Genomic DNA, 24,444 nt, shown 5'->3' with positions numbered 1-24,444 from the left:
TTTTGATATTGAAATCCCTTGAACTTTTGATGGACTGACAAATCCAAATAAAAGTTAAAAAATCAGCATGTTAAAATTAATTATGCACTTGGTTGCAAGTTGAAATATGTGAATAGACAGGCCTTGAAATTTGAATTGGATTGACCCTCTTTTAACATAGATATACCACTACATGTTCAATGTTTGTCTCTATCCTTTGCGTCACTACACAGTCAATGACAATCAGAAAAAGATTTTTTTTAAATCTATTTATAAATTATTGTTCAATTAACACTTTTAGATATTTTATAAGAGAAGAAATGTATGTATACAGTTAGTTTGACTTGTTAAATTAGTTACATGATCCACTACTTAGAATTATTTATTTTCATGTTTTTCCTTTTTGATAAAATGTGTTTTAATCTTTTTTAATGAATATAAAATGTATACCAAAGTATAATGTTAACATACCGTGTAACGGTCGGACGATGTGTCCACAAAATCAACATAGTAAGACGTTGACTTTCTTTGTAACTGAAGACTATGGCATGAATTTAAACTTTTTATTGTTGGTTTTGCTACTAGTACTTGTTGTAATATTTGTGATTTAAAATTTGAGCCGCGTCACGACAAAACCAACATAGTGCGTTTGCGACCAGCATGGATCCAGACCAGCCTGCGCATCCGGGCAGTCTGATCAGGATCCATGCTGTTTGCTATCAGTTTCTGTACTTGTAATAGGGATGGTAAGCGAACAGCATGGATTCTGACCAGACTGCGCGGATGCGCAGGCTGGTCTGGATCCATGCTGGTCGCAAACCCATTATGTTGGTTTTGTCGTGACTCGGCTCAAATGTTTATCATCATGTTATAATTATATGGACACACATATCTCAATATATTTAATAATCCAAAAATATAAACACATAATGTTTGTATGAAAGAAAATAATAGGGTATTCACTTGTACATTGTAAATTGAAATAAAATTTTGAATAAGATATTGCTTTTGTTTTCGTCTGATTTTCAGCTCTGAAAAGAAGATGGGATTTATTTTATAGGAATTGTCATTACGCCGCCTGTCAATCTTAGCTGGCAAGAGTCTTCCAGATCAGCCAATCTGCGATCGTTATCAGTTTCACGCTAAGATTCCTGCGAAGTCCACCATTTTCCTTAGACAAGCTACTTGTATAAGACAATGGTGCAGCAGTATTTATATTGAAATTATTTTAATGTTTTGTCAAATTAGATATATTAAATCGGTACATCTAACTTACCAAATATCCGGCATATTGACAGAAGGAATCAGTTACTAGGGCTATCAGTTCGTCCGTCTATCTGTAACTCTTTCCTATATTCACTCATGACACTAATAGTTCGGTGAATGTCTGGTACTAAAATCAAACCAATAAGGTTTTTGTGCTTTAGTGTACTTATTCAAAGCGACGAACGCAAAAAGTCGTCGCAAATACGGAAGCGTCGTCATTCTCATGAATGTTAAAAAGTAGCTTTCTTTATAATAATATTAGCAAATGTATGCAATATGATTGATTTCTTTCTTAGATAATTTGGTGTGTTAAATTTCCATGTTGTTTGTTTCGGTCATGGAGTGAACATGGGCACCAGACGGAGCCTATGGTACCATATTCAACATACATCTCTCATAATGGTCACCCATTGTCTACCTATCAGCTACTATTGCGGAAACTAGTTTTATCGGTAAAAATTACCTATTAGGACTTTTTATACGCCCGTTTGAAAAACGGGACGTATTATTGGAACGCCCCGGGCGGGCGGGCGGGCGGCGTCCAATTTTGTCCGAAGCATATATCCTACATGTATGGAGGGATTTTAATGAAACTTCATAGAAATGTTCACCACTATGAGGAGCAGTGTCGCGCACATAAACCAGGTCTCTAGGTCAAAGGTGAAGGTCACACTTAGAGCTCATTGAAAAATGCTTGTCCGGAGCAAAACTTCCACATGTATAGAGGGATTTCAATATTACTTGGCACAAATGTTCAACATTGTGAGGTGGAGTGTCGCGCGCAAGATTCACAGGTCCTTGCGGCCAAGGTCAAGGTCACACATAGAGGTCAAAGTTCAGATAAAAATATGAAGATGTGTATATTGACCATTTAGTCATCATTTATTGAGGGATTGTAACACAAATGGTCATTATCAAGACTATGGCTGTGATACATATAATTTAGGTCAATATATACAAGGTCACTAAAGATGATGAAATATCCAGATTTTGTCCGGAGCATATCTCCTACACGCATGGAGGGATTTTAATGAAATTTCATAGAAATGTTCACCATTATGAGAAGCCATGTCACGCACATGAACTAGGTCTCTTGGTCAAAGGTCAAGGTCACACTTAGAGCTCATTGAAAAACGCTTGTCCGGAGCAAAAACTTCCACATGCATAGAGGGATTTCAATATAACTTGGCAAAAATTTTCACCATTGTGAGGCGGAGTGTCGCGCACAAAATTCAGGTCCCTGCAGCCAAGGTCAAGGTCACACAGGTCAGAGTTTAGATAAAAATATGAAGATGTGTATAGGGACGATTTAATCATCATTTATTGAGGGATTGTAACACAAATGGTCATTATCATGACTATGGCTGTGACACATGTACTTTAGGTCAATATATGCAAGGTCAAGGTCACTAAAGATGGTGACATATCCAGATTTTGTCTGGAGCATATCTCCTACATGTATGGAAGAATTTTTATAATACTTTATGGAAATGTTCACCACCATGATATGTATTGCTCCATGCATGATCCAGGTCAAAGGTCAAGGCCACACTTAGAGCTCATTGAAAAACGCTTGTCCGGAGCAAAACTTCTACATTCATAGGGGGATTTCAATATAACTTGGCACAAATGTTCACCATTGTGAGGCTTAGTGTCGCACGCAAAATTCAGGTCCCTGCGACCAAAGTCAAGGTTACACATAGAGGTCAAAGTTCAGATAAAAATTTGAAGATGTGTATAGGGACCATTTAGTCATCATTTATTGATGGATTGTAGCACAAATGGTAACTATCATGACTACAGGTGTGACACATTTAAGCTAGGTTAATATTTGCAAGGTCAAGGTCACTGGAGATGATTTAATATCCAGATGTTGTCCGGAGCATTTTTTCTACATGCATGGAGGAATTTTAATGTTACTTTATAGAATTGTTCACCACCATGAGACGTAGTGCCCTGCACATGAACCAAGTCTCTAGGTCAAAGGTGAAGGTCACAGTTAGAGCTCATAGAAAAACGCTTGTCTGGAGCAAAACTTCTACATGCATAGAGGGATTTCAATATAATTTGGCACAAATGTTCATCATTGTGAGGCTGAGTGCCGTGCATAAAATTCAGGTCCCTGCGACCAAGGTCAAGGTCACACATCCTGCGCATATCTTCCCTACTAATTTGTTTTAAGGTTCATTTAACAACACAGTGCCAAGAATAAAAACTTGCTTGCTAGATAACACTTATCCATAATGCCCCCATCTCCATCTAAAGCTTTCGTAAACGGGCGTATTTTGTGACTATGGCACCCTTGTTTAAAACATGTTAAAATTCTCGACCGGTGAAAATATTTTACAAAAAAAAGAAACGATTGACAACCTGTCTTCACCCGATATCACCGATGGGGCAACGATAATCAAACGATCAATTAATAATTTATCGAAAGAAAAAAATGAGAACACTTGTCCATAACCGATAGCCGTTCACTCAGTTAAACAACATGATAAACAATAAAACAGTTGGTATCTTTAAAGGCCCATTATGCCTCAAAAATGCTATAATTTTTATTTCTCAATTTTTTTTTATTTCGTTACAGTTTCAAAAAAAATGACTTATTTGCCATATAGATGAAGTGTCTTTGCTCCTTTTGCTTTGTTGGCAATTGGTATAATTACAGTGAATACGTGTTCGGCATGGAAGTAAAAATACAACATTTTGCTACATTAACGACACATTACTGCTCAATCAGCGCTACTTTCTTCAGCTGTGAAACACCTAACATACCCTTAATCAATTATTAAAACATTATTAAAACATGTTTGACATGTCTAATATGGATTTCTGATGAGGAATAATGTGCCTTTAATATCAAATGACCGACTAGGGATCGCCAGTCTGTTTAACGCGTAATTTCTGTGGAAATTGTTCTCGCTAAAATACACTCGTCTTTTAAAAAAGTGTATCTATTTAATTTCTCGAAGTACTTAAGTTTTGTTTTATGCAATAAGTCTCTTTACATATATTTAATCTCGAGACAAGTACAATTTATTCAAATATTGACTTTATAAATTGTTACATCTGTCAAACTTGAGACGCTAAAATCGAGTCAATGATCTACCTAATTAACATGTCACATAGGTAATTGATTATTTATATAGATGTAAGGTTAAGGCCAAATATTTACATTTGTTTCATGGTTCGACTTTATGACAGCATGCACTTTATGGTAAATGATTAATTTTAGATAAAAATAAGGAGCCGTTTATATCACGGAATTTGCAATGGACAAATATCTGTGAAATCGTATCAATATATGAAATACTTATTGAAATTGTGCCCATTGTAGACCTTTCCACTTTAATAACTTATGGCTGACAACACATATTTTACCTTGCAATCCATTGATAACTGCTAACAATTATACAATACGCAGGCGGTTTCTTACAAAGTATATATAAACAAAACTATAAAAGATAGTATAAGCTTTTTGAACAATGAAGTAAATATCCAGCATGCCCATATCACGTGACTTTCACGTGCAAACACAGTTTTCCCGTTTTCGAACCAAAACTGTTCATCTATCCAAAGTGAAAATATAAAAATACCATACACTTATAATAAAAAACTTTTCCCTTAGCCGCCGATTTATTTGGTCGTATTTGATAAAGAAAAAAGGAAGAAAAACTACAACAACAACATTTGAACCGAGCGATTTATTTAATAGTTCTGCTTGCCGTATTACAAAAACAAAATGACGCGAAAGTCACGTGGTATGGGCACATTGATATCATCGCGTTATATAATCACATTTTCTTTGAACTTTTTTATATACAAATACAAAGATTAGCTCATCAATGATATCAGACATAAAATTTATTAACTATATAGCCTTAGGCGGCACGAGAACCAAATTTAACATACTTCACTTGGCCTTAAATGCGCGAGTCAATATATTAAGAATTTTGAGAATTTCGACACCAAGTTTTTACAACTTTACTTAATCATGTAACTTTTATGATGGTCATTGCATTAGCGATCTAGGTCACTTTCTTCTTTGGTGAATCTAGCTGGTTGGAATAACAGTTTCGTTTCTTTAAAGGTAACACTTTAATTACTTTTTAATTAAATCTTTGTGACAGGGTATATTTGAAATGTTTTATGTAATCTTATGATTTTCAAAATGAATAATAAATAAGATAAATAAATTGATTACCAAATAAATGAATGAATGGATGAATGAATGAATGAATGAATGAATGAATGAATGAATGAATGAATGAATGAATGAATGAATGAATGAATTAATTAATTAATTAATTAATTAATTAATTAATTAATTAATTAATTAATTAATTAATGAATTAATTAATTAATTAATCAATTATTGAATGAATAAATGAATGAATGAATAAATAAATGAATAAATAAGTAAAATAAATAAGTAAAATAAATAAATAAATGAAATTAAGAGAAAAGTTTTTAATATGTTTATTTAACTTATTAATTTGGTGAAAATACCTGTATTGTATTTCAATTGAAAGTAAAATGTAAAAATGAGCATGTGTGTCAATAATCATTTTCTTTTCAAACTTTCAATAGAAATAAGAATATTTCTAAAACAAAATCAGGCGCATGTTTTTACGAAGAATATATATACGTTCAAGTACATATTCTGTTATTGAAAATTGATCTGTTAAATTAAGATTAAGATGTACACGCATTTAGATGAAACAATTACATGACATGAAAGTGAAAAGGCAAATACCAATAAGGTAGGTTAAGATGAGATTAGATAAGCAAAGATAAGGTTAGGTTAGGCTAAGTTTAGTTATATAGGTAAGATTAGGTAGTTGGGTTAGGTTAGATTAGGTTAAGTTAGGTTAGGTTAGGTTAAGTTAAGTTAAGTTAGGTTTGATTAGGTTAAGTTAGGTAGGGCTAAGTTTTGTTAGGTTAGGTTTGGTTACGTAAGGTTCGGTTAAGTAAACTTAGGTTAGATTAGGATATGTTAAGTTTAGTTAAATTTGGTTAGGTTAAGTTAGGTTAGGTGAGGTCTAGTTGTGTAAGGTTAGGTTGGATTAGGTTAGATTAAGTTAGGTTATATTAGGTTAATTTCAGTTAGGTAAGGTTAGGTTAGGTTGGGTAAGGTTACGTTAGGTTAAGTTAAGTTAAGTTTGGTTAAGTTAAGTTAGGTTTTGTTAAATTAGGTAAGGTAACGTTAGGCTAGGTTTGGTCACGTAAGGTTCGGTTAAGTTAAGTTAGGTTAGATTAGGATAGGTTAGGTTAATTTTATTTAGATTAGGTTAAGTTAAGTTAGGTGAGGTTATGTTAAGTTATGTCAGGTTATGTTAGATTAGGTTAGGTTAGATTATGTTACATGTAAGTTAGGTAACGTTAGGTAAGGTTAAGTAAAGTTAGGTTAGGTTCAGTTAAGTTAGGTTAGATTAGGTAAATTTAGAATAACGTTAAGTTAGGTTAGATATGGTTGGGTAAGATAAGGTTAAGTAAAGTTAGGTAAGGTTAGGTGAGGTTCACAGTAAGAAAATATATTTATATTTATTGTATGACATACACGTGTACATTTATATACACACTGACCATTTGGTCTTTAATACGAATAAAAATGAGTAGTACCATGTCCAGGTATATTGAGTTTGCGCATGACGTGCGTGTGCATGTATGTGTCTGTTTTACGAAATATTCTTCATAGTTAATCAAAGCAAACGACTTTTTTTTATATTGTGTCAAAAAGTAACTTATATAATTACACGCTTTCATTTTATATATTTCAATTAGCACTACAATATATGAAATATATTTCGTAATATGCTTTTGAAATATGTAAGACATAGAAATCAAACGATTTTAAAACGTCACAAAAATGCAAATATTATGAGTACACCCAAAAAGAAGCCATCATTACAAATATCTGCACTTCTTAAGCTTATTTGTATTTTTTTTACGAACTATAGTTACCAAATAAACTGTATTATGAGATTTAATACTGAACAAAAGAAATGAAAAGTTACCTTATGGTTTAAATACCCGAGCAATATGTATTAGTCATTCAACATTGACCTTCTAACCTTTACGGAATTAAAAATACAAAATAATGTAAAATTTAAAGGAAAATAAAGGAGACGATAAACTTTCTCATGAGATATTTGTACATAATATTTCATTGAAATTAAGGAACATATCAAGGAATATTAAAGCGGTATTCCCCCGTCGGATGACGCATGCATTCTCACTTTGTTAAATAACCAACCCTTAAGGCGCTATTTGTATTACACGTGACATGCATTTTTATTTATGTTACTCATATTTGACAAGAACTAATAATTGAAAAACTCTGATAAGTTGTTGGTGTTTTCTGGATAAATCAATGCGCATTCAAATGCGATACATTAAGTTAGTTAATTACACATGAGCCAAAATATTTCAAGAAAATCAAACTTGAGAAAATAAAGATATTAAGAAAAGTAAAAGGATTCAAATGATAATTTACATGTTATATGCGATTAATCACTAATATTGCAGTATTTATCACCATATCTTTACTGTGTCAATTTCGGTTTTCACGTCATAATATGAAACTTTCAAATCCATTTTCAAATTTCTCATGAATCTGGAGGCATGTTGCTAAATACAAATAATACTTTTTGTCAACACCGTTTGCTTAATGTATTTAAGTTAAAGATAATACAAATAGTATATAAATACATGTACATGCAATGTAGTAGGTAAATACCAGCCGAGGATCTTTCCCAAAAAGGAAAGTAGAGTCTTCGGGAAAGAAAACAACCATTTTTCATTAACTCTTGGTATGGACTGTGAGCAATAAAGAATACGTCCGAGCCGCATGCTGATTGCTTCAACCTAATAAAATGTAAAAAAAGCGCCGGGAAGATGGACTTTATGATAAAAATGTGGTACAGATACAATATGTTCAATATGTAAATATGATAAAAATAATGAACAAATCAATATAAATCAAATAAAATATCTAAAATACCAAAAAATAAAGATATATGATAAAGAAACTAGAAAATATGTAGTACTAATAAATAGTTCTGGCAAGAATATTAATACAAAAATGCGGGACAAATATGATATAAATACCAGATGAATATTATAAGGCTATATTTGTTGTATCCACATATCACGCGATAAGTACAAAGTAATTAGTTATGTATATATCAATCTGTATTTCACTCGAAATATAGTATATAGTTTAACTTTGCTATGTATTCTTGGTGTTGTACTGTCATTATAACATTCCAACTTTTGTCAATTTTCAGCAATCGATGATCTTCATACATGAAGATGCTCCTCCTAGAGGGCCGAAATTTGCCGAAGGAATGAAGTACAACAAGAACTTCATAATGCCGCTGGTTGAGGCTACCCTTGAATTAGAGGCTTCACGGATTTTACCGAATATGACCGAAATTCACCGATTCTATCTTTATACACTATCACGTGATATCCATGACCACGGGAATGTCATTGTTTTACGAGCTTCAGACTCAAACTTTTTCGTACTTGAAATTTCGTGTAATCACGAATATGACGGTTCACCAAGGATTTATTTGACAATTGATAGTTTCTTCGGAAAAGAGGAAGATCTCGTTTTTCGCGGGAGAGTGTGGGATTCTGGACTTGGACTGGTTTACAGTGCATTAAATTTAGTAGACAGACTAAGTTTCTATTTCCGGTTTAGAAATAACGCTATGCGTTTCGTGGAGAAATATTTGACTCTATTAGGAATCGGTTATTACAGATGTATGCATGACTTTGAGAGAGTGTTACTCATGGCATACGGACTTAGTGCCGCCGAAATATTTTTGGATCTCTATTTTCGTTCTCCTAGACCCCAGCGACCACAAAGCAGTATGTACATGATGACCCAGGTTAAAACGTTAGAAAAGGCGTTTTTCTAAATTATACAAAGAGAATGAACACATAATTATGGTACAAATAGTGAAAATTGCTTGTTGATATATTTGTTTACGAAAGCTGCCATTTTTGTAATGTAAAAATTATCTTCGAAACTATGATTTTTATCTATGTTTTCATTATTTTTTTAGCAACACTAAATTAATGTGTCCGACTGATAATGAGTTCGCATAAAGTACATTATAATTACATTGATATTGATCGCAAATGCAAATCTATTATATAAACGATATGGAGTACCTTTTATTACACATATACTCGTACATGTTCTGCCATATCTAATGTCATGTTTTTCTAATGACGTTGGCAGCAAGTTGGAATCATACACTTATTCAATTGGCGATTATATGCCTGGTTTTATTTCCTTAAATTAGGAAACCGAAGATACAAACAATGAGTTTTTATTTCAATTTGAAACATATTCCGAAGACGTTTCCTTAATAACAGGTACGTAGCTTCAAAGCTAAAATATTATCTGTACATGTAAAACTCATCGTCGGAATTTACGGGTACCTATTCCGTTGATAGAACGATCACCACACGAACAAACACGCCGGGACTAAGTAGAATTAAACTATATGCATGCATTTAGAATATTTTTATGTCTACATCGCGCCTTTATTTTATACATTTTCAATCGATTTTTAAATAATAAAAAAAACAACATTTGTAGCAGCTGTTAGGGGAATATACATGATGTTACACGTATATATAATCATCCTCAGGTATTCTTTATATGAAATTCTATTTTTTTAGTTTATACAAATTTATTAAACGTCAGTTGTGTATGAAGCTATAAGCTTATTGAAACACTCGAAACCGTCCTGGAACCAACCAGTACTAAGCAAGGTGTTGCAAAGATCTTGTTCGCATTGTTATTACAGGTATTTGTATTTTGTGTAACAGAAGAGATATACCGTACTCACTCAAAATTACAAAATTGATTGTGTAATAGAGTAAATCGAATTATATAACTTAAACTCATAAATATTTGCTATAAATATAACAGATATCTTCAACTACATACGTATCCTCGCAACGAAAATAATTTCATTTATTAATACACATGGGAGAAATGATAAAGTGGCAAAGGTAATGGGCTAGAACCTTTTGGTAAAGTTACAACAGTGTTCCGTTATATGACACCAGTACTGTTTAGTCTCTTTAACCATCATCACAACTGAGCCATGCAGAAGAAAGTTGCTTCTAAAGACAGATCTCATTCTTTTGTTCGCCTTAAAAAGGCATTGTCTGACATACGAGTTCTACTCTAGCATAATTAATAACAATGAGATTATTTGTTTTATTTATTATATAAAATTGAGCTTCTTTTCCATACATTCAATATCTAAATACAATCATCACATATATAATTTTTGATTGATAAGTAACATATGAAAAATGCCGATAAATAATAATAATGATAATCTAATAAAAAATGACCTTAAAAATAGAAGTTGTACTTTGGTTCAATGGAAACAATCATGCAAGATGGCATTTAAAAATAGCATTTATATCTAAAAATGGAATGACATATTAATCAACATGATTTAGAAATTGACCCGCATTGTTTTACGTTAAACCAGAGAAGTAAGAACCCGAACATGTTGCCCCAAGTAAAACCACCATCTTACTCCCAAACACTTAATCTTGCCCCAAATGAAAATATTTCAACGTAAATCTTCCCCCACTAACTTCCCTTGCTGGAAAAAGTTATACAGCCTTTGCAACCAATATAGAGCCAGGCCAGCCGGCATATTCGTGTGGTCAGACCAGGCTAACATCACATTTATATCTTAACACATCTCCAAGATTGACAATAGACAGTCTTTAAATAATTTAATAAACGTCCATCTTCTTGTTATTCAGCATTTTAAGTCAATAAATAGACTTTTTTTATTTTTGTAGCATCCGCGTTCATATAAAATTGTTTGTTTGATTGATTGATTGATTGATTGATTGATTGAGTAGAATCGTACCAACACAGTATAAGTCATGTGGCGACTTTACAGCTTTACTGGTGGGGGAAGACCTCAGGTAACCGCCTGTGCTCTTTTTCAGGCCCTAACGGGTACCTGGGTATAGAACACCGACGTTCCGTAAGCTAGCTGGATAACTTCCTCACATTAAAGAATCCAAAGTCCTTGTCGAGATTTGAACCCACAGTGATGATGGACACGTGGTTTGAAGTCAACGACCTTATCAACCCAGTCACGGACGTCCCGCACACAATCTTAAAAGGCTCCGGCTCGTAATGTTGGAGGCAAAGTAAATTTTGGAGGAGAAACTTTGAATTTTGTTGGCTGAAAAGTTGCTGGTGCTATCAGAGTTTTGCCTCTAATACTGCTGTATGTCTTAGGACTTTGAGCTTTAGAAAATGTAAGTGCTTCGTCGTCATCGTCAAAAGCGTATCCGTCTTCTTCTACTTCTTCTTCTTCCTCCTCCTCCTCCTCATCATCATCACTATAACTATCATTTTCATCACCATTAATACTATCATCTCTGTCACCGTCCATGTCTGTGAATATGTCACTGTTTTCGTCAAAAGAATCATTAATATTGTCTATAAAATCAAATTCATCCTCTTCCGTATCGGCATCATTAGGGTCATTGTCGTCATTAGTAAAATCATTAACGTCTGCAATGCTTATCAAATCATCATCGTCGTCATCATCATCAGCTTTGTCATCATCAGCATCATCGGAATCATCATTTAGAAGTAATGGAGAGTACAAATGTTCAGTCAATGGTGTTAAATTTGGTTCCACATTTTCAATGTCTGAATCTTCGTCACTTACAACAATTGGATTCCAGCCGCTCTCTCCTATCTTCTTTATGATTCTTAATGGCTTCTTTCTCTTCCTTTTATTAACACATGTCGGCTCAGTATTTACATTTTCAGAAATTTGTTCCCCAAATGGGTGTTCTGTCTGGATCGGATCTAGCGCTGGGACGGAATCTAGCGGCGAAATATTTTCTACCGACTTATGCACGGTTAAAGGTTTATCTGTAAGCATCGGGATACAAACAATGCATGGTTTAATCTTAAAATGTTTTAACAGTCCCTTTTCCTTTCTAGTTAGTTTTCTTGCCTTATTTTTACCAACTTTAATGTGACGTTGCTTCAAATTCTTATTTCCTCGTTTACATCCAATATTATTACTACTCCCATTAGAATTCTTGGAATCTAATTTAGACAAATGATATTTTTCAGGTCCTTTTCCTGACTTTTTACTCTTGAGCGGAGTTGGATCATCATTAGATTCATTGCATTTATCTTGATCTTGCATACACATTTCCTTGAGTCGCTCTTTCGCTTTTACAGCAGCTTTTCTCACAGGAAGAACCCTAACTCCTGTTATGTCTTCAGTTGGCTCTATGACTTTAATGGGTCGAATAGGGCGGGTGCCAAATACTTTTTGCCGTGCGATTTCAACTGCCCACTGTAGCAAAGAAAAGAAAAATATTGTATAATATAAGAATATGTTAACGATAGGCTATGTTTACCCCCCTTGTGTAGAGCAATAGTGGAAAATGTTATATACCGGTAATAAAGTTCGAACTACGGTTGCAGCATATATCTTTGAAAATGTTCAACTGAAGTCTCGATGCATGCATTTATTCATGCAATTTCACCACAGAACATTGTGAAGAGTAGCAAACATTCGAATGTTCAAAACAGGATAATGCTAGTAATGTCATAGAAGTGTAAGATCAGGGAGCAAATCACAGACATTTGATTGGTCACAATTCGGAACCGGCACATAATTGCACTGACCAATGAAAAAGCCGAAACCCGGAACAAATATCTCAAAGGTCAGTGAAACACATTTTGCTATTCAAAAATTGTTTTAAAATTGTATATTACCAATAACAAAAAAAAAACACATAGCATGGCACATTTTTTCTTAACTGACCTACTGTAAAGTGGCCGAGTTGTTTATTTAACGGCTGTTCATGCTTTATTGATTTACTGCGTGTTGTAACATATTTAAAGATCTATACATGTAATTATAAAACAGCATTTTCCTTGCGACTGATCTTTTGCATCTTTTTCAAGTCGTATCAAGTTGCATTAAATAAAGCATTCCTACTGGTATTGACTATTTGAATCACTTTGTATGTCTTCATATCTGGGTCATGAAAACTATCTAAAGTAAAGTATTGAATGCGGTAATTACTTAACCAAATGCAAAAATAAAGTTTTCTGATGCAGACTCATAAGAAAACTGGTTTTGTTTGCTGTCACACTGACTATGAAGACTTTCATGAAGATTTAGAATGGTTTAACCTTTAACCTGCCGATTTCGTTTTAAATTGACTTTTCCAGCTTTTCTATTTTTAGAACTGCCCGTTATCAATTTTAGGTATATCGTGAGTAAAATGTAAAACTGGTCAGCTAACAGACTGGAGCCTGCACGGATGTGTTGGCCCGTATGGCAAAAGCTTACCACGTTCGGTCACAGCAGGATAAGTGTTCAAAACTAACATTGAAAAAATTAGAGAAAGTATGCTAATTACCTTTGTTTTTAATCGCATACGTTTGAATGTCCAGCCACTTCTATTGAACGACGTATCCAACATTATTTCTTAGTTTTTGCTAATCCTTTTTTAGTATTGAATTATATACAATGTAGTTTATACCTTTATAACAATAAATCGCTTTTCATATTCTTCATTAAGGTTATACACACGATTTTCAACGATAACACAAATTTTTTTATTATCACAATATCGTAGCAAGAGAAAAGTTTTATACATCTAAATAGAAAATAAAACAATGATTTTTCTTTCGGAAAAGCAAATGCGGTGTTTATAGATTCGAATCTAATAATGTTTGATATACAGATGGATTTTTTAAAGTCATTAACAAGGTTCAATAAAGTAAAAAAAACGCTATTCTTGTAACAGATTGGATATCAATCGGCCTTTTCCTTACACTTTAATTGTATGAAAATTTCAACGTAACGGACTAATCGATAACGGTATTGTTCTACATACGTCCTTTAACGTATATATGAATTTCTAAACATATGTCCCCACGTTTTAAAATGGTTTTAAGCTGTTACTTGGGTAATATACAACAGGGAAAAAAAGAGAGGCTGTGAAATATTGTTGCGTTCATATTCTTACTGTTAAACATGGAGACAGTTTTAGCTGGACGTTTTTTAACTATTTAATGCATATAAAAAGACATAACATCAAACGTGTCCCCACAAAATTGTTCCACTCATGTATAAAAACAAAATAACAATGATACAGCGCATGCATCAGTCGCTATATTAGAAATTTTATTATAACAAACATTCTTCTTTCAATATAGTTAAGGTCTAACTTTTATATATATGTTTCTACAAATATATATTTTATCAAGTACATGTACATATATATAGCTAAATATATAGCTTTATAACTAGTATTGTAAATGTATTTGTTAGTCATTATCACGATTAAAATCTTATAATGGTTTGTGACAAGTTGCCTATCTTTCATGTTGGACATAATCATAAATAATTGTGATAAGTACTGATGAGTAGCGACATTGCAGACCACGCCTGTACTGGTCGGACAAATACTTAATCTTGAGCCTTTCACCTTTTTAATGTTTTATGTAAAGAAGTCGTCCGAGATATTCCGATTGTATGATAAGTATAGTTTTGGCGGGAATATCTCTCATTAATACATGCTGCTCAGTAACAAGGAATACATGCACTACTTGTCATAATGACAACTTCATCTTAAAGTTAAAGGAGTTCCACAGAAGTCTAAAAGCTCCAAAAATAAAAAATAAAATATATCAATTGAATTTGGGTACTTAAAACGGAAAAAAGTATGGTTAATAAACATATAATTAAATTGAAAAAATCGTAAATATAATTTGTGCTATTCTAAGCCAGATTTTAGTTATAATCGTGTATATTTGGTTTTCATTTTACAGTCTTCTTGAACGTTTGAAGTGATTATTCTGAAAACAAAAAAACGAGTGAGCAAATGATGTCAAATTGTGAATTCAAATATTTATTCTGTAGAAATAGCAAACATGAGTTTTAACGGTTCTAGAGCATATTAGATGCTTATTAGTAGCACATGCAGATAGTCACCCGGAATGTGAAATTCATATGGTTGTTTATATTCAGTTTAGAATTCTATTAGAATTATTATTATCCATGAATAAAAGTGTGAACACCTATGTGTTCTTATAGATAATAAGCAATGAAAAATGGCATCGTCATATTTTATAGACCGTAAATAAAAAGGGGCTGATGGGATGGCTTCATTCGTCCCCCTTAATAAAAGGATGTAATCGTGATTCTTGCTTTCGTGGAATGGATCACGAACTCCTACTTTCATTCCCACTGTACCTTTGCTCTTGCATGTTCAGACGTAATTAGTTCCTTGCGAAAGTGAAGGCAACTTGTACTGGTAAACTGATTGACAGCCTGCCCAAGGAACAATGCCGTGGCTGAACCGTGCTCTGGTAAATTAAATGTGACTTACTGCTGTGATCCTGTGTGAAAACTGCCAACATCAGCACCACAACCATCTTGCATAATAATGTCTTACGGCGATTTCTAACGAATCTGCCTTTGATGCACATGGCCAAAATGTATCCTCGTAACACACATAACACTACTCACTCAATAAACATAATGCACCACAGAAGCCGCTTTCCACACGCGGAAATCATCAATCACTGAGTAATTTTCACATCATGAACATTAGAAACTGGGCACTTTTAACTACGCGAACATTACTAATATTTACTCACTATGTGAAATTACTGAGTACGTTTCGCTATGTGCGACGTTTTTTTTTTGGAATGAGACTAATTAGTTTTCGTTAAATGTTAAATGTTCAGGGCATTTATATTCTTGTTCGTTGGACTTAATGCCTGAATCCTTTCACATGGGTTGGTATTCGATCTCGCCTTTGTTAAGTCGTAAAGGCTGGACAATATTGCGTTACGACTTAATTCTTTCATGACAAGGGAGGTTATTTCGAAATGCTTATACATTATTTGATACGACATTAAGTCCCTTCCGTTAGTAGATAAGATGTACAGGTACCATTTTTTAAAAAAGAATGTGTCAATGTTATAAGTAAGAAATATTGTTAAAAATACATACCGATTTACAATTAACCAGCGGCTGTTCAGAAAAAAATATACATTGTTCAAGTCTACGTACATAGGTCAAAGGCGCTACAGAAACTACATTTACAGATATGTAGCATGTTGAATAATCTGATGGTACTCACCAAAAGTTACATATCAATCCTTCATGACAAGAACTGGAGTTCAAAATGGCCCCGCCCTAGTGACCAGATGATTGAATAATTACATGTACATGCATTCTCTTTTGCATAAAGGAAATCATTTGAGTGATATAGGCGCATTATGGCACTCTTGTGCACATTAAGTTAAGTACTGATACAATTGATGTAAGATAAATTTGTATTTCGCCAATTTTTCGCCAACTGTTTTCGGTGACCTTTCAGAAATAGTTCTTATGGAAACCAAATCAAATACACAAACTATGTTTCGTGCGTTGCAAAGATACAAATTTTGTTGCCCATGCGTCTAGACGACGTCAAGTCAGATGAATAATGCATTTAGACGCAGTTATTGTCATTCAAATTACGTACGTTTGTTATTTCATGAAGTTATAAAGTAAACAAATAAGAGCTACTCTGACACTAAGCAGGTCCAAAAAGTAAACAACGTAATACTATCGAATTGTCTTTGACGTACTTTAAATGTGAATTTGCCTGCAGACAAGGCATTGATTTAACAAAGGACAGGTTAATTGAACATTTCTGCGCTTTCTTGAATGACTCTGAAAAATACATGTAAAACAATGCTTCTCTCATAACTACCAGGAAGTCGGTAATTTCTAGGTGGCAGGTTCGTCTTGCGCACATATCAGCCGCGCCATGACAAAACCAACATAGTGCGTTTGCGACTAGCATGGATCCAGGCCAGCCTGTGCATCCGCACAATCTGATCAGGACCCATGCTGTTCGCTTACAAACCCTAGTACAAGTAGAGAAACTGATAGCAAACAGCATGGATCCTGATCAGAGTGCGCGGATGTGCAGGCTGGTCAGGATCCATGCTGGTCGCAAACTCACTATGTTGGTTTTGTCATGGCGCGGCCCATATACTTAAAGTTACATGTTGTAATATATGAAAATGAGTTCATTTGATAACTGGATCCATTAATACTGTCTCCGCACTTCAAGCACATAATGTGTAGGTCGGTGAGTGCAGAGATTCTCTCATTTTCTTTTCTTTTACATGATCCAAATTGTTAAACGTGTATGCAGGGGATTCGGACACACCAAACATTTAACAATTAAAATTGGGATTATAGAATAGATGAATAATTTGCATCTTATGATGTGCTTTGAAGCAATTATAAAGTTTTCGTAATATGAACAACTGCTCCTTTGCTTTAACGGTTTATAAATAAAATTTAATAAGAATTAATTATGAAATTTAAAAAAAAATAAAGAATATAATGGGGCTAAATAAAAGACTATATTTCAATATCAGTATTGACATATCGAGAGGTAATGTATATCGAAGTATAAAATGTTTTCTCTTAAAGTTTCAGGATAGCTAAAGCGACATATTAAAACAATATTTCTACTATTCCTAATCAATCGAATGGGACCAATTGATACATAAGTGTTGAAACGGTCATTAACCTAATCTAAAATTTGATACAGAGTCATTTGCTCGATTTTTGGATGACTTTTAAACTTGAACATTAATATACGTCAATGATAATAATAATGCTATGTTAATTTAAACATCACATTCATTGTGAATAATAAAGTCACGTAGCGCTCTAATCTGTGAAGAATCTACCCGAGCTTAAGGCTTTTTTATGATACAGATGATGGACGATATAGGACAAAATCACGTATTTTAAACTATATTTAACCTCAAAGACGCCTACGCTCGTGACAGTTTAATCATAGTCACCATTTTAGTTATTGGACTAGATATTTGGACAATGTTAACAATAAATTTTTAATCAACCAAGCATAATTGTGGTTTTAATTCGGTTGTTTTCATAACAAAAGTGTCCGCTCGCTTGGGGGAGAACAGTTGGCTCAAATAAATCATATATTGTACTGCAGATCATTACAGTAAAATACAGAAAAGGGTTAATAAAGTAGATTATCTGACAATGTGTAAAATATAACCAATGATTTTTCAGAATTTGAACGACGTTATGTTCCAAAAGATATCATTATCGGACCAAATCCTATCAATTTATTCGTTTCCAGATTATAAAAATTCATTATGAAATGCATATAATTCCACGTATGGCCTCGTATAGTCCATATCAAATCTAAATTGTTCTCTCTCTAGCCTAATTTTCCGTACATTAAATCCATCTTGTAGAAGAAGACATGTATCTTTAATACGAAAACAGTGCTGCTTTTCTTTCATTCAATCATTGATTCTCCTCAATAATCAACTGAGTTAAATAAAGAATTCATACAATATTGATTCTACTGGACTCGTACACAGCTGTAAAACCTGTACATGACTCGTATAGCGCCTCGTCCAATATAGGTTTGACAGCTGTGCACTCGTCTATTGTATTCAACAATGTATCACATTATAGTACTGACATCTATTGTTAGATAGTAGACATTTTATATTATTCAAATACACTTTAAAGCACATGAAGACAAAAACATGCTAAATAACGAACAGTATCATGAAGTACTTCGGTTCTAAGACTGGGGTTGGGGGACGGACTTGGGGATGTATTAGGGGGTTTTATCAAGCTAAAACCACCAAAAGCAAACAGCTGATCACACTGAAAACATTTCTGTCCAGCCGTTCATTGCTGCAACACATCTACAACTTCATTGAATCCGAATGTTAACAAATCTTTGAATATAGTGTTTTATTGATCAATATTTGACATAAACTCAAAATAAACATTGTTTTCAAGGGTGACATTGACAAAGTAGTCTTTTTTACATTGTTATTTATTAGTTTTTATGTATATATCGTTCTCGTATAATGTATATTTTGGTGCGTTTTTTTCTATTTTTGTTTTAAATACACATCTAACGCGGCATGATTTTTTTAATTATATGTCAGTTTAAAATCAGCATGTGTGTTCTTTGTGCCACTTAACAGAACATTTTTGAATATATTTTGCAGAAATCGATTTTAGAATTGAAAAAAAGAAGAAAAAAAGAAGGTTTTTAATAACATATATTCATGCGCTGATTTCTTTTTCTATTTCTGCTGTTTACCACTGTAACATAATTATTTTCATGTAAGATATGCTATTGTATATTGCCCTTTTAATCTCTTGTTCACCTTAATCGAAAAACGGTTTGTTTTGCAAATAAAAAGTATTCTACTATTAGGAAATTTACGTCACATTGGAAGAAAGGTAAACAATATATTTCATATCCGTATATGAAACCATAGTTCAATCTTGTGGTTACTATTTTTTCCGCAGTTCTGATTTTTCGTGTCCGATAATCTTTGATATATTCCGCCATCGGCATTGTTAAATTCGTTAATGACAGTAAACATATTTGTTGTTTTAACCGGGTTCAAGATAAAATGTTGACGTGTTTTCAAGTCACGAAACCGTATATAAACCCTGCGCGAATATAAATGAAGCAAAAGCTGTCTTTGAACTAAGCAAGTTCCTTTTTGAAGTAATGATGGACGTTAGGCTTTGCGGATTCCTTATCATGCTCTGCGCTTGCGTGACTTTGACAATAAGTAAAAGTAAGTACGATTGTATTTTAGGTATCGGCTACAAGTTTTATTATTATGACAGCTTTAATTTAAATGCAATTCACAAAATTGATTTAATCTTATAAAATATACAGACAATTATATTATACTGAATAAGATGTAGACTTGTTCTTGTTAAGCAAAACGTTGTATTTTTAGGTATGTCTGTAAACAGTAAAGTATACTGACATTTACTATTATTACGCTATGTACGTGCATCTTAATTAAAGGAACTCTAATGAGACTTAAAAAAAAAAAAAAAAAAAAAAAAAATATCATAAAAAATGTATTTCTTACAATAATCAGCTGGCAGCTGGGACACTTTAAAAGGAAGATATGCAAACACCATAAAAGGAATATACTCGGAAATAAATTGAAACTCATACTTTTGTGCAATACTTTACAATTACAACGCTTCTCATTTTGTATAATTAGAATAAACCATTGAAAATTCAAAGTATTGACAGGCTGAACAGCGGTCAGTGCTGACCATGATTAGATCGTCCAGCTTTGCCCGGCTAGTCTTTTTTGACACTAGTTGAATGCTAGGGTTGAATTTCCCAAGGGTAAATGATGAAATGAATTGAAAACAACAAATCTGCGATTCTTTAATATTTTATGAAAGTTTAAAAAGGGGTTTTAAGAAGTTTCTTCCTGGTATAATGATGAAAGGCGTATATAAAATGTGATTAATAGCTTTATGTTGTATATACATATATTTTAAGTTTCAGAATACCTATTAAATGTCAAAGATATAAAACAACTCTTACTTCATAGTAACGGTGTAAAATATAGCTATAAACATTATATCAAACTTTCGTCATATTTTGCATAATCTATAAAAATATCATTTTAATTGTGAATATTTTATAACTTTTTTTAAGAAAAATGAATAGACGATTCGCTTTGCACTAGATTAAATATGACATTCGATATGGTCTGATTATCAATCATTATCGAGATTACTATTTTTCGTTGAAAAGAATTAACATTATTTCTTAAAATAATAATAATGGAAAGAATAATAATAATAATAATAATAATAATAATAATAATAATAATAATAAAATACGTGCGACAAATAGAAAAGTAATCAAACAACAATGATAACATATAACAACAACAACGACAACGACAACAACAACGACGACAACAACAGCGACGACGACGACGACGACGACGACAACAACAACAACAATAATAATAATGATAATGATAATGATAGTGTTAAGTTTCGATATAAGTCTATTCAATACCAAGTTTTCAGAATAACTAGATATTTATATTTACTGGTGATGTTGCATGAAAACGAGAAAGAAAAACGGACCTTGATATAATGAAAATTTTGGTTTATTTTCAGGTATTTCGAACCATGCACATACTGATGCTGAGTCAATTATCGAGGAAACAGGTATGATGCTGCTAATGATAATAATGTTAATAGTACAAATGATAATAAAGATGTTGATAATACTAATGATGATGATAATTTTTATGATAATGAATGTAAGAAGTAGAAATGATCATAATGATGTTACATAATTATGATGATGATAATGTTAATGAAAATGAAAGTAAGTAAACTATTAGAAATAATAAATGATAAAAATATAGTTATAATAATAATATAATAATAAGAAATAATAAAGATGATGATAATTATGATAAAAACGATGCTGATGATGATGATAATCATGGTGATGATCCTATTGAAATAAATGATGATAATGATGATGATAATGATGATAATAAAGATCATGATGATTTTGATGATGAAGATCATGATACTGATGATAGAGATGATGATGATGATGATGATGATGATTATGATGATATTGATGATGATGATTATGATGATATTGATGATGATGATGATGGTGATGATGATGATGATCATGATGATTATGATAACAATAAAGATGATAATGAAATAACAATTATGAAAATAATAATAATGATTGTCATATAATTATAAAAGCGGTATCTAACCTTCAGACTAAATTAAACTAACGTGAACATTTACGGAAAGATGTCAAGTATCTCGTATGAAATTCGAGGAATTTCTTCCATTTGGACAAGTTATGCCGGCTTAAAAATTCGCCAATTTGATGCAATAAACAACGTTATGAAATTATGAAGGCAACTTAAGACATTGCATAAATCATAGTTTTTAACTAGGTCAGTAATGCAAGAATACATATACCATAATGCTGTTTGTCATATAATAAATATACATTTTCTTACACTAAAGAGAGAAAATAAAAGTTGTGTGCACATTTTCAGTAAAACTGTTACCAACTTCCGACGACTATAAAGCAGCCATTTTGGACAGTCGTATCAAACGCAGTTCGGGTGCCTCCTCCGACTCTGATGACAGCGGTTCCGTGAATACAGACAGCTCAGAATCTAGTGAAAGTGCAGACAGTTCAGTCTCAAACGACCGTAAGAAACGCAGTGCGGGAACCCCCTCCGACTCTAATGACAGCGGTTCCGTGAATGCAGACAGTTCAGTATCTAGTGAAAGTGCAGACAGTTCAGCCTCAGACGACCGTAAGAAACGAAGTGCGGGTACCTCCTCCGACTCTGATGACAGCAGTTCCGTGAATGCAGACAGTTCAGTATCTAGTGAAAGTGCAGACAGTTCAGCCTCAGACGACCGTAAGAAACGCAGTGCGGGTACCTCCTCCGACTCTGATGACAGCGGTTCCCTGAATGCAGACAGTTCAGTATCTAGTAAAAGTGCAGACAGTTCAGCCTCAGACGACCGTAAGAAACGCAGTGCGGGTACCTCCTCCGACTCTGATGACAGCGATTCCGTGAATGCAGACAGTTCAGTATCTAGTGAAAGTGCAGACAGTTCAGCCTCAGACGACCGTAAGGAAACGCAGTGCTGGTACCTCCTCCGACTCCGATGACAGCGGTTCCGTGAATGCAGACAGTTCAGTATCTAGTGAAAGTGCAGACAGTTCAGCCTCAGACGACCGTAAGAAACGCAGTGCTGGTACCTCCTCCGACTCTGATGACAGCGGTTCCGTCAATGCAGACAGTTCAGTATCTAGTGAAAATGCAGACAGTTCAGACTCAGACGACCGTAAGAAACGCAGTGCGGGTACCTCCTCCGACTCTGATGACAACGGTTCCGTGAATGCAGACAGTTCAGTATCTAGTGAAAGTGCAGACACTTCAGCCTCAGACAACCGTAAGAAACGCAGTGCGGGTACCTCTTCCGACTCTGGTGACAGCGGTTCCGTGAATGCAGATAGATCAGTATCTAGTAAAAGTGCAGACAGTTCAGCCTCAGACGACCGTAAGAAACGCAGTGCGGGTACCTCCCCCGACTCTGATGACAGCGGTTCCGTGAATGCAGACAGTTCAGTATCTAGTGAAAGTGCAGACACTTCAGCCACAGAAGACCGTAAGAAACGCAATGCAGGTACCTCCACCGACTCTGATGACAGCGGTTCCCTGAATGCAGACAGTTCAGTATCTAGTGAAAGTGCAGACAGTTCAGCCTCAGACAACCGTAAGAAACGCAGTGCTGGTACCTCCTCCGACTCTGATGACAGCGGTTCCGTAAATGCAGACAGTTCAGTATCTAGTGAAAATACAGACAGTTCAGACTCGGACGACCGTAAGAAACGCAGTGCGGGAACCTCCTCCGACTCTGATGACAGCGGTTCCATGAATGCAGACAGTTCAGTATCTAGTGAAAGTACAGACAGTTCAGCCTCAGACGACCGTAAGAAACGCAGTGCAATTTAATTTCAAATTTATTTTTTCCATTTTGTTTTCATTTAAATGTAAGCTAGATTATTAGGTTTCATAGCAACTTTGCAGAAACAGTTGCAAATTGAGAACGACGTACTCATAATACAAATTAAAGCATGGGCTATGGCAGTCATAAACATTCAGTATTACAGAACAAAATAATAAATAAACACTGACGAACATACTCGTTGTGAAATTACACAGATCACCTTACATGCATAATAATTATACATATTTCGTTTAACATAACGGCATTCTATAACGTCATGTGCCTTTATCTTCATTTAGTTTTGGAGCGAATATTTTCCAACATTGTAATTTACTTCATTTGTTTATGTACATTTGTTTTTTTTATTTCAATGATTATATTTATTAATAAAAATGTTACATATTTAAAGGACGATCAGATATTGGTTTTTGATCCACTTTCTTTATAAATAGAACCGGAAGGTTGAAAACTAAGAATGCGCTGTAATGTACTATTCAGTTGATGAATCGTTGGTTTGAGACCTTCTGGAGAAACGGCTTTCATCATATTATCGTATCGGCACTGTACTGAAAGGTCAAGGACGCAACCAAAAGTGTTTAAAGGACCAATATTCCTCAGAAATGCTTTGATTCTTATTTCCCCAAAGGTCTTTATTTTAAATGCAAATTACACAACCACCATCTGTTGCTAATTGTATTGACAATTATTACGG

General features: G+C 33.7%; 4 protein-coding genes across 4 annotated transcripts; 3 read left to right on the top strand and 1 right to left on the bottom strand.

The window, feature by feature from the left end:
• Window positions 1-5,198: 5,198 nt before the first annotated feature.
• Window positions 5,199-9,343, top strand: LOC132742609 (uncharacterized). The gene is made up of 2 exons (XM_060731058.1): window positions 5,199-5,335; window positions 8,535-9,343. Exon 2 carries the CDS (start codon window positions 8,541-8,543, stop codon window positions 9,171-9,173), a length of 633 nt encoding a protein of 210 aa, XP_060587041.1. The 5' UTR covers window positions 5,199-5,335; window positions 8,535-8,540; the 3' UTR covers window positions 9,174-9,343.
• Window positions 9,344-10,616: 1,273 nt separating this feature from the next.
• LOC132742608 (transcription initiation factor TFIID subunit 11-like) lies at window positions 10,617-14,024 on the bottom strand. Its single transcript, XM_060731057.1, has 2 exons — window positions 13,711-14,024; window positions 10,617-12,632 (listed from the first exon to the last, which is right to left on the bottom strand). Exons 1-2 carry the CDS (start codon window positions 13,771-13,773, stop codon window positions 11,424-11,426), a joined length of 1,272 nt encoding a protein of 423 aa, XP_060587040.1. The 5' UTR covers window positions 13,774-14,024; the 3' UTR covers window positions 10,617-11,423.
• A 1,385-nt stretch (window positions 14,025-15,409) lies between these two features.
• Window positions 15,410-22,795, top strand: LOC132742618 (dentin sialophosphoprotein-like). The gene is made up of 4 exons (XM_060731073.1): window positions 15,410-15,434; window positions 21,336-21,386; window positions 22,259-22,741; window positions 22,785-22,795. The coding sequence occupies exons 1-4, from the start codon at window positions 15,410-15,412 to the stop codon at window positions 22,793-22,795; spliced, it is 570 nt and encodes a 189-aa protein (XP_060587056.1).
• On the top strand, window positions 22,649-24,143 carry LOC132742615 (dentin sialophosphoprotein-like). The gene has a single exon (XM_060731069.1). The coding sequence runs from the start codon at window positions 22,796-22,798 to the stop codon at window positions 23,735-23,737; it is 942 nt and encodes a 313-aa protein (XP_060587052.1). The 5' UTR covers window positions 22,649-22,795; the 3' UTR covers window positions 23,738-24,143.
• The last annotated feature ends 301 nt before the right edge of the window (window positions 24,144-24,444 follow it).

Source organism: Ruditapes philippinarum, unplaced genomic scaffold, assembly GCF_026571515.1.
Source record: "Ruditapes philippinarum isolate M1 unplaced genomic scaffold, ASM2657151v2 ctg4250_1_1_1_1, whole genome shotgun sequence".
Lineage (NCBI taxonomy): Eukaryota > Metazoa > Mollusca > Bivalvia > Venerida > Veneridae > Ruditapes > Ruditapes philippinarum.
The sequence above is the reverse complement of the archived record's forward strand: the minus strand, read 5'-3'. Positions and strand labels throughout refer to the sequence as shown.